We start from the raw sequence: 11,278 nt of genomic DNA, 5'->3' as shown, positions 1-11,278 counted from the left end.
CCCCAAAAAGTTGAAAATCTGTAATTGAGATTTCTTTCATTAATGGTTTTGTTTCCTTTTGAGGCTTCCATTTCTTTGTTCAAAAATAATTTTTTTAAACTAGTGACCCACAAAATAAATCTTTTGTACATTGTTTACCTAATATAGTTTTCTTTGTATTTTATTTATATAGCTTTTACATTGTTCATATCTTTTGTATACTTTTCTAGCTATCATTTGGATAGACAAACAATGGATTCTAGTCATGATGACAGTTCAAGCGATGAACGGGGTACTTCTACGGACACCAACAACAATCAGGATAGGAGGAATTACCATCGCCACACTAATCAACAAATTCAAAGGCTCGAAGCGTAAGATCTTCATATAATTTTATCAGTATATATCACTTTTTTTTTGAAAAATAAGGTTCTTAATTCATAGTTAATCTTTTAAAAAAAAAATTGATTGAAGGTATTTCAAGGAGTGTCCTCATCCAGACGATTTGCAGAGACGTCAATTGGGTGAAGAACTGAATCTGAAACCAAAACAAATCAAATTCTGGTTTCAAAACAAAAGAACCCAAGCCAAGGTAATTTGTTTGGTCTTACATATTGTTTGTTTTATACTAGAGTTTACTATAGAATACAAGAGGATTTAATTTAAATTTACCTATTTATGATGATCTACTAGTCATAATTGTAATTGTTCTACATATTATTGTTATTTTTTTGTTGTTTACCACAAGAAATTTACACAGTTATTGCATATTCAAAAATTAGATTGATGCATGAGATTTTTTTTTTTTTTTTTTGATGCATGAGATATGCCTAAATTTTAACTATAAAACACTAAGATTAATTATTATTTTTTTCTAGTCTCACAGTGAAAGAGTAGACAACGCAGTACTTAGAGCCGAGAACATGAGGATGAGACGTGAGAATGAAGCAATGGAAGACGCACTAAAAAATGTGGTTTGCGGTCCATGTAGTGGTCGTGGTTTTGGTAGAGAGGAAAAACAACGCAATATCCAAAAACTGCGTGCGGAAAATGCTTTTCTCAAAAGAGAGGTGTGTATTTATGCAAATACTTAAAAAAATATATAACTTTCATGAGTTCCTTTGTCGCTATATGGAATTCTAATTTCTAACACTAATGAAAACATTTAGTCACTAATATATACTTTTGTTGATCAAATTATGAATATCAGTTTGAAAGATACTCAAACTTCCTAGCTCAACAAGGAGGTCACTCAATGCCTAGCGTTGATGCCTTTACGTATCCCCGTGGTCCGTCAACCTATGGATCGACCTCCAATAATCGTCGTGCCTCGTATGGAACATCCTCTAACCATCTTCCCCAGCCTTCATGCTCATTAAGAGGACCATATGCTCGTGGAAACATCAGCCTTAACCAACCACATCAGCTATCTCAAATGGAGAAACTGGTGATGTTTGAAACAGCAGCGAAAGCGGTGGCAGAGGTTATGAATCTCATTCAAATGGAAGAACTGTGGAAGAAGTCGTCTATTGATAATAGGCTCGTCATTGATCCAACGAACTACGAGAAATGTTTTGGGAAGATTAGCCATTTCAAGGGCCCTAGTGGTCGTCCTGAGTCTTCTAAGGAAGTCGTGGTGGTTCAAATGGATGCAAGAAACTTGGTTGACATGTTCTTAGATACGGTACGTACTTCATGCCATTTTATTTTAAGCTAATTAACATCAACAAATGAATTCTTATTTTTCTTAATACTTTATTTATCCAAAAACTACAATATAATCTTCTTATTTGTTCAATTTTGTTAGGAAAATTTAGAATTCTTGCATTAATAGAACATTGTAAATATGAAAAATTAATTCTCTTTATAATACGTCTCAGTAATATATGTGTATGTCCCTCTCAAAATTACATTTTTAACACAAATATATTGCAGGAGAAATGGGCGAGGCTTTTTCCAACAATTGTCAACGAAGCTAAAACTATGCACGTGTTGGATTCAATGGACAACGGAAGACAAACCTTGGCGAGAGTGGTATATCTCTATGAATCTTATGATATTTTACATTTTTATTTTTTAAAATTCGTAGGCTTACGTAAACACTTGGAGGAAAACAAATTGGACGTAAAAAAAAAAAGTGACTTTTCTACAATTTGCTCAAAATAAAATAGATATATGAGCAAATGCACATACTGTCTCCATTGGTGCCACCGAGAGAGTTTATAATCCTAAGAAGTTGCCAACAAATGGAAGAAAATGTCTGGATGATAGCTGACGTGTCCTGTAACCTCCCAAACGTTGAATTTAATTCTATGGCTCCGATTTGCACCAAACATCCCTCTGGTGTACTCATTGAAGCATTGCCCAATCGTTGCTCTAAGGTCTCTCTAGCTCTCTTCTTTCTTTTTCTTCTTTTTTTGATATAATCTTTTCACATATTTTTCAATTTCTCCATATTGATCTAGAGATCTACAGAAGTCATTAGTGTATGTATATATCTACAATGACTTTCATAAAAATATGTGTGATTGAAAGCAAAACAAATAACAAAGAAAATGGGCAGGTGACGTGGATAGAGCACGTGGAAGTATCTGATAAAATGCGACCACATCGGCTTTACAGAGACCTCTTCTTATACGGCGGTTTGGGCTACGGAGCTCGACGTTGGACCGTTACTCTTGAGAGGATGTGTGAGAGGCTGCATCTCTCCTCCATATCCGACCTCCCCAACAATGACTACGCTGGAGGTACCAAAAAAAACCCAACAGGATCAATACAAAATATTAGTTTACTCATTAATTATTCGTACAACAAACAAGTAACTCGATCGACATGTTTTATATATGCATGCCTATTTAATATAGACAACAAGTGCTAGCTAGTTTCAAGACTTTAATTGGTTTTTAAACTACTGTTATAAGAGTTCAACATGGTTTCATCTTTTGTAGTTGTGCAAACAATAGAAGGCAGGAGGAGCGTTTTGAAATTGGGAGAAAGAATGTTGAAGGACTTTGCATGGATGATAAAAATGGAAGACAAACTCGATTTCGCGCAACAGTCTGAAACCAACAACAGCGGAGTTACGATTGCCATGCGGTTAAACCACGAGGCTGGTCAACCGCCCGGTCTCATTCTCTGCGCCGGTTCATCTTTATGCCTCCCTCTCCCTCCTCCCCAAGTATACGATTTCCTTAGAAATCTGGACATTCGTCACCAGGCAAGAATATAATTATATTATAGAATTCTTAATTATCTTTAATCAGCTTATCTTAAGAATAATAATATGTCGTTATTTTCACATTCTAATTGTTTTTAATTTTTGGTAACTAACAAGAAATCTAATATGCTTGTATATGTAAAAAAAAGTGGGACGTTCTCTGCAATGGAAATTCAGTGACCGAGGCTGCTCGTTTTGTCACCGGAACCGACACGAATAACAATGTGAATTTTATCCAGGTACATTGCTCCTACTAAAATCTTATTCCCTCCGTTTCACAAAGAGTGTCATTTTGACCAATTACACACAAATTAAGAAAAACTTGAATTATACATATATGTCCCTATTTAATGAGCAATTTATTATTTAAATCTAATAGAAAAAACTTTGGATTAAGGGTAAGTTAGAAATTTTGATATTAAAAACCACATTGGAAATATAAAGTGACAGTCTTTGTGAAACAAAAAAAAATACTCCAGAATGACACTCTTTGTGAAACAGAGGGAGTATGATTTTAACAAAATATTAATTTTTTTAATTTAAATTTATATCATAACCAGCATTTAAATATAGGTGTTAATTATAAAGTACCAAAAAATCCATGGAACGGGTCAACTTTGTTTCATGGAAGTCTATTACAATTTCGATATCTTTTGGCATTGCATTAAACATTATTATATATGTAGGCTTCAAGTGGAGGGGACAATAATAGTAAACTGATGATACTACAAGATGGCTTCATAGATGCATTAGGAGGTATGGTGGTCTACGCTCCAATGGATCTAAAAACAGCAGCAGCCGCCATTTCAGGCCAAGTCGATCCTTCCGCCATTCCAATCCTCCCTTCCGGTTTCATCATCTCCCGCGACGGCCGTCCTAGTTCGGCCGAGGATCCCGACGGTGGTAGCTCAACACTCCTCACCGTGGCCTTCCAGATCCTTGTCTGTGATCCGGATAACTGTACTAATTTCAACCTGGAAGAATCTGCCACCACAGTCAATACCGTGATCAGCTCCACAGTTCAAAGGATCAAAAGAATGCTTAACTGCGACTGATGGAGCGATGGTAACTGATCAGTGACTTACATGCAAGTTCGCAAATCTCAACTCTTATAAGTTTTCTTTCCTTTGCAAATTAATAAAGTGAGAAGAGTATTCTCCGATGATTTCTCTAAGGAGAGAGTCATGTTTTTTCGTTTGTTATAAACTCATTACAATAAAATTTCTAAGGCAAGGGCCTTGGATATAAACAATATTTATTAGTATGTTGACAATGTTGTTGCCATTGCATGGCATGTTTGTTTGTGATAGGCCTGGGCATAAAAACCGTACCCGAATACCTAACCCGGAACCCGACCCGAAAAACCGGGTTCGGATTGGGTTCGGGTTTGCCTATAAAACCCTATTGGGTTCTATTTTCTAATACCCGTGAGTTCGGATTAGGGTCGGGTAATACCCGATACCCGTTTGGGTATCCAATAAACCCGAACATATAAACATATTTATAATATTTATCATTAATATAATGCAATTACCCTAAAGTTATGATTATAATTTTGAATATTTCATTTAGTTTTATACCTAAATATCAAAAATAATCAAAATATCTAAAATATATTGTCACATAAGTCAAACTTTAACTAAATTTATTTGAATTTTATTAATTTTAATTATATTTTTTCGGGTACCCGGTAGTTCGGGTACTAATTGGGTTCTGAAAATTGTAACCCAAACCAACCCGAACCCGGTACTACCCGAACCGAACTGAACCCAAACATAGTAAAATACCCGAATGGGTTCTATTTTCCATTACCCACTAACCCGAACCCGAACGGGTAATACCCGAACCCAAACGGGTAACCCGAATGCCCAGCCCTAGTTTGTGATATTTAAGATGCTTTTCCGGTCTATTTAATTTGTGAGATAAATCGACAACTGGTATTCATCGGTTTTCTAACTAAAACCGGCTAAATTGAATCGATTCACTTGGTTTAAACAATTAAACCGAACGGTACAATAATAAAGTGGTATAGAGAAGACAACGGACATATATATTTTGGTAACCATCCATTGTCACTCACTAACTCTCTCCCGTATACTATAAATACCTCTCCGCTTTAATTCGAGAACACTCTTCATTCCTCAAATCTCAAATCTCAAATCTCAATCTCTCCCACTCGTGCGTTTTAATTTCTCTCGAATCGGAATCTCTCGTCGGAAAATTTATCAATGGCCTCCGCAACCGAGAAGCTCCCGCAGCTCAAATCCGCCGTTGATGGACTTACTGAGATGAGGTATTGAGCGGTGTCGATTCTGGATCTGGTAATCTTCTTCTTCATCGTTTAGACTGTGATCTGTTTCCTTTTTTTGTTTCAGTGCCAATGAGAAGAGCGGATTCATCAACCTCGTTTCACGTTACCTCAGGTTCGTCTTTGAATCCTCTGCTTCTTAATTTGGTATCTTCGTATGTTGTGTTGATTGAATCGTGAATCGGTAAAAGATCAAAGCAGTTCATGGATGTAGTTTTGATTTTTTGAAACGATTGAGTTATATATCTGAAAAATTGTATCGGATCTGGAGACTGGAGTCAGATCTAGAGACGGAGATTGATTTACATTTAGATTATCAATTGATTCTAAATTCTCTGTATCTTTCAATTTGAATTTGAAGCGGTGAGGCTCAGCACATTGAATGGAGCAAGATCCAGACACCTACTGATGAGATTGTTGTTCCTTATGATAAAATGGCTAACGTCTCTCAAGGTATTATTCTTTTTTGAATGTTACGAATCTGTTACTGAAGTTTGTTTTCTGTATGGTGGATGTTCTGTGGTCTAGTTTTGCGTTGGATCATTTTCTCTATAGCATTAAAGATTTTTTTTGTTTGTTATGTTTTAACATAATGAAGATGCTTCCGAGACCAAATATTTGTTGGACAAGCTTGTTGTGCTTAAGCTTAATGGAGGTTTGGGAACGACAATGGGATGCACTGGTCCAAAGTAAGCTCTCTAATCTTGTGTCACTATCAGTATTCAGTTCAATTTTTCGTTTATTCGTGCTTGGAATTAGTGTCTCTACTCTCTTTGTGATGACAAAGATGATATCGAATTCTGAGTACATTTCCAAGCCTGAAGATCTAGCCATCTAGGCTCCAGATTCGATATCTCTTGGTCTATAAGATTTATTGCTATCGGTAACAGACTTGATGTCCAGTGTAGCTAGTAAACAATTATCTGTCAGCTTTGACAATAACAGGAATTTGATAGTAGTTCCCTCTTCAGGGATGAGAACTTACATTCCATGTTTATAGATTGGGTTGGTGTGTAAGCCATCTTCGATTTCATGTAAAATTTCTTGAGGTCTCTGTATCAAGTATTTCCCTGATGCAATTTGCTACATTTTTTTCAAACAATAGGTTTCATTTTCTTTTCCTGTTTCTGTGCAGATCGGTTATCGAAGTTCGTGATGGTTTGACATTTCTTGACCTGATTGTTATCCAGATTGAGGTTCGTCATTTTCCATTTTATTTTCTTATAATCTTTGTGCCTTTACGTTATCTCACATAGCACTTTCCTACAGAATCTCAACAACAAGTATGGCTGCAAGGTTCCTTTGGTTCTTATGAACTCATTCAATACACATGATGACACACAAAAGGTTCTGCTATTTCACCGAGGATCACATCTTTTTAGTTCTACATTTATCTTCTACTTGTAGGCTAATTGATTTTTGTCTTGTTCAGATTGTGGAAAAATACACCAACTCAAATGTTGATATTCACACTTTTAATCAGGTATTTCATGTCAATGCCATTACAAGTTAAGAGAAACCTTGTTTATTTGAACGATCCAGGTCAACCCTGGAACTAATTATATTGACTTAAACTATGTAGAGCAAGTATCCTCGTGTTGTTGCTGATGAGTTTGTGCCGTGGCCTAGCAAAGGAAAGACTGACAAGGATGGATGGTACGTTTTCCAATCAATATTGCATTTACATTTGAGGTTACATTTTCATTTGGACATCTTTCTCTTTGCTATAACATTAAACCACTAATAAAAGATGTATCTTTGAAGGTATCCACCTGGTCACGGCGATGTATTCCCGTCCCTCATGAACAGTGGCAAGCTTGATGCTTTCTTATCACAGGTTCTTTCTTTGATGTAGTCTATTGTTAATTTTTGTTTCCAGAATGTATCCTTGTTGTCTTTGTCTTTCAATAATTTACCATTTTAATTCTGATTCTGACTTTCTCACTATTCAGGGTAAGGAGTATGTGTTCGTAGCCAACTCAGACAACTTGGGCGCTATTGTTGACTTAAGTATATCTCCTTCCTAGTTTTCTCTTTTATGGCTTTCCTTTAGTTCCATTCAGGATAATAATATCCAACCAGAGACTAATTGTGGTTGTCCTTGACTCGATGCTGCGTCAGAAATCTTGAAGCACCTGATCCAGAACAAAAATGAGTACTGTATGGAGGTTACACCCAAAACCCTAGCTGATGTAAAGGGAGGAACTCTCATCTCTTATGAAGGAAAAGTTCAGGTAAAATTTTTGGATGTAGCTTTTCCGCTGAATGATTATTAGAAAGTTTCTACTCAAACCTGATGTCATCAGAAAGTTACTAGTCAAAGTTGGCGATATTACATACTAAATAAAAATTGTATGTTCATTCTGCAATGTCTCTTCTTATTATATGTGGCATCTTGGAATATATCCAGGCATATTGTCTTTCGCAACTCATAATCTTTTCACTGTTCCATTTTTCTTGTGTATCTCAGCTTTTGGAGATTGCTCAGGTTCCTGATGAACATGTAAGTCCACACCTCTTCTTTGTTTTCCTTCTATATATTCTAGATCTCTCTTGCTCATTATATATATGGCATAAATTATTAGTGTTTCTCTGAGAACGAAACGAAATTGCTTATCCCTAACTACTTGTGTGTGGCAAAGAATGACATTGTCCGTATTTTGTGCAGGTAAATGAATTCAAATCAATTGAGAAATTCAAGATTTTCAACACAAATAACCTGTAAGTAGTAGCTCTACGGTCCCTAAAACGTTCAGAATAACAAGTATATATGCGGACACCTAACTGTTAACTATTACAGTTGGGTTAACTTGAAAGCAATCAAAAAGCTTGTGGAAGCTGATGCACTTAAAATGGAGATCATCCCAAACCCAAAGGTACTAGATTTCCAATCACGTCATGCAACATATCTGATGTATTGCAATTTTGCATAATTTGTCTCAACTCTTGGCAGGAAGTTGATGGAGTCAAAGTTCTTCAACTGGAAACTGCAGCTGGTGCTGCGATAAGGGTATCCATTACGCTCTATATTTTATTTAACTAACAGAATTTACAATAAACAGAACTGTTAATTTTCTTCATTATTTGCCCGTTTTCAAACAGTTTTTTGATAATGCAATTGGTGTGAATGTACCTCGCTCACGGTTCTTGCCAGTGAAGGCAACTTCAGACTTGCTTCTTGTTCAGGTAAACCAATCCACTCCTTCCCTTCTCAAATTCCCAAAAATACGTCAAATGAGAAACAGAGACTTAACAATTCTTAGTGCATCTTTCACAGTCGGATCTGTACACACTCGTCGATGGCTTTGTCACAAGAAACAAAGCTAGGACAAACCCCACAAACCCAGCTATTGAATTGGGACCCGAATTTAAAAAGGTAAAGAACGTTAGTTCCCTGTGTAGGATATCTAATATAAAGTATCTTACTCTAATTGTAATCCTGCTTCTGAAGCTAGAGCCTGTAACTTTAATTTGAAATATATACAAAGACAAAATGATTCTAACATCCTAGTTGTAACTGGTAAACAGGTCGCGAGCTTCCTTAGCCGGTTCAAGTCCATCCCAAGTATAGTTGAGCTTGATAGCCTTAAGGTCTCGGGTGATGTCTCGTTTGGCTCTAGCGTTGTTCTTAAGGGCAAAGTGTCAGTAAAGGCAAACTCCGGGACTACACTTGAAATCCCTGACAATGCCGCGCTCGAGAATAAGGTAACGTTTATTTATATGTCACTGTGATTGTAATAATTAAATATCACTATTCACTAGACTCATCTTTTGGTCTTTTGTTCTTACAGGACATCAATGGTCCAAAGGATCTGTGAAGAAATTAAAAAGAATTTTGATGCTTCGTCTTCTGACTTCCTCTTCTCTAGTAAATGAGAGCACTTTTGGTAAAACTTTTTACATGTGAAAAGATCACAAGAACAACGAGAAGTGGTTTTTTTTCTTTTGTGCAGTTAAGCCCCACAAAGTACGTTTTGAGTTTACTAGTATTTCCTTACATTGATTTTTTTGTTTTTCTTTTTTTTCTTTCATTAATTGATGCGAAGTTTCTCATGTCTTTTTGGATAATGGTGAAATGAACTCTTTCTGTTGAAGTTATCTTTGCTTGCGATCACAATTTTTCTGTGGCTTATCTTTTTTTGCTTCCAAGTAATTGAAATAGTGGAAAATACGATTTTACAATAAAGATTTAGTAGTATACATTTTTTTTTTCTTTTTCCATACTGTTCTGTAATATCTTATAATGTATATTTGTTGGACTGTTATAGTCTTATAGATTTATCGATGATGGTCAGTATGTATAAGAAGATGGACAGTAGCACAGTATAACAAGAAGGAAGATAAAATTATGAGCAGAATGTAAAATCATTTATGCATAATAATCATGAAACCGATAAACTAAAATTGGAACAGTGTTAATCCGTTAGTTATTTTTTTATTTGCATTCCATCAACATTCGATGCTTGTACCATATTGCGCCAAATGTCCCAAATCGTTTCTATACTTTGACCACTTGTACAGTACAGCTCAAAATCCAAAAAGGAAGAAAATACAAAGTTGTTGTCATGATGAGACATAATCAATACGGTTGGCCATGAATAGTTTCACCGGTCTGGCTTTATTATACACCACATATCTCTCTCTTTTTATCTTTGTTAGATAGAGAAACATTCACACACTGATTGTCAAAAAAAAAGTCAGAGGCCTCTATTTCATAAGAATATATCTGCTATCTTCTTTTTTATCCCGTTCGGCTATAAAAGCGGCAAAATTGATGTTTGGCGAAGAATAATATGAACCACACACGTAGAAGAAAGCCTTACAGAAATGGACTATCCATCAAAACTATGTGTAAGACCCACCCACCATTTCTTTCCTCTAATCCACTAAAATGATTGATTCGTAAATCTTTTATGCTTTTCCTACTCAAACCAAAGTCACCTTTTCAATGTACTTGGACACCTGTGGTAATTTCAGTTGACCAACAAATTCTATTCTAGTTATGGGAAAACAATAGTATCTTGTGGTTATTTTTACAAATGATCAACACTTTCAAATCACAATCCTTGAATGCTTATTGTCCAAACAAATATGTTACACGGACATCGACACCGATTTTTACATCTTAGTGTAAAAATATTTGCAATGGATGATTATAATAAGATATATAAATGTATTTTTCTACTATAATAGCATCATTTACTTTTTAAATATAAATTTCGAATTTCAAACCTTAAACGCAATATTTATTCGGGCTACGAGTCATAATCTAATACTTTAATTCTAGTTGAATGCTTATCGTCCAAACAAATACTCCCTCTATTTCATGAAGATTGATGTTTTGAGACTTTCACACATATTAAAAAAAATTTTAGTTTTTATTTGTTAATTAATTTATAATTACTTTTTGGTAGAGAGAGAAAATATAAACCAATAACAATTCAAAAATTTTAATATTTTAAATCATTACTTCTTGAAATTTGCAAAACATCAATCTTTGTGGGACAAAAATATATCCCAAAATATCAATTTTTGTGAGAGAGAGGGAGTATGTTGCACCGACATTGATATATACATCTTAATATAAATATATTTGCAATAAATGATTACAACATGTCCTGTAAATTAAATGTTTATGAATTAAAGTTACATTCACATTTAATTATTTTGAGAATAAACGAATAACATGTTTTGTAAATGTTTACAAATTTGAGATTACAAACGTAGCTTCATTTATAATAATAATAAAAAAGGAAAAATAGAAAAAAAAACAA

At 35.0% G+C, this 11,278-nt stretch overlaps 2 protein-coding genes across 2 annotated transcripts; both read left to right on the top strand.

Annotated features, from left to right (window-relative positions):
- Positions 232-4,503, top strand: LOC104770026 (homeobox-leucine zipper protein HDG9-like). The gene is made up of 10 exons (XM_010494375.2): positions 232-353; positions 454-571; positions 858-1,049; positions 1,190-1,663; positions 1,915-2,013; positions 2,151-2,360; positions 2,543-2,726; positions 2,928-3,196; positions 3,346-3,435; positions 3,883-4,503. Exons 1-10 carry the CDS (start codon positions 232-234, stop codon positions 4,249-4,251), a joined length of 2,127 nt encoding a protein of 708 aa, XP_010492677.1. The 3' UTR covers positions 4,252-4,503.
- LOC104770025 (UTP--glucose-1-phosphate uridylyltransferase 1-like) lies at positions 5,286-9,636 on the top strand. Its single transcript, XM_010494374.2, has 19 exons — positions 5,286-5,489; positions 5,572-5,619; positions 5,866-5,957; positions 6,103-6,193; positions 6,640-6,700; positions 6,774-6,851; positions 6,937-6,987; positions 7,087-7,160; positions 7,269-7,341; positions 7,457-7,514; positions 7,626-7,738; positions 7,975-8,007; positions 8,173-8,225; positions 8,305-8,380; positions 8,458-8,514; positions 8,607-8,690; positions 8,782-8,880; positions 9,033-9,209; positions 9,296-9,636. The coding sequence occupies exons 1-19, from the start codon at positions 5,425-5,427 to the stop codon at positions 9,320-9,322; spliced, it is 1,410 nt and encodes a 469-aa protein (XP_010492676.1). The 5' UTR covers positions 5,286-5,424; the 3' UTR covers positions 9,323-9,636.

Source organism: Camelina sativa, chromosome 20 (genome assembly GCF_000633955.1).
Source record: "Camelina sativa cultivar DH55 chromosome 20, Cs, whole genome shotgun sequence".
Taxonomy (NCBI): Eukaryota; Viridiplantae; Streptophyta; class Magnoliopsida; order Brassicales; family Brassicaceae; genus Camelina; species Camelina sativa.
The sequence above is the reverse complement of the archived record's forward strand: the minus strand, read 5'-3'. Positions and strand labels throughout refer to the sequence as shown.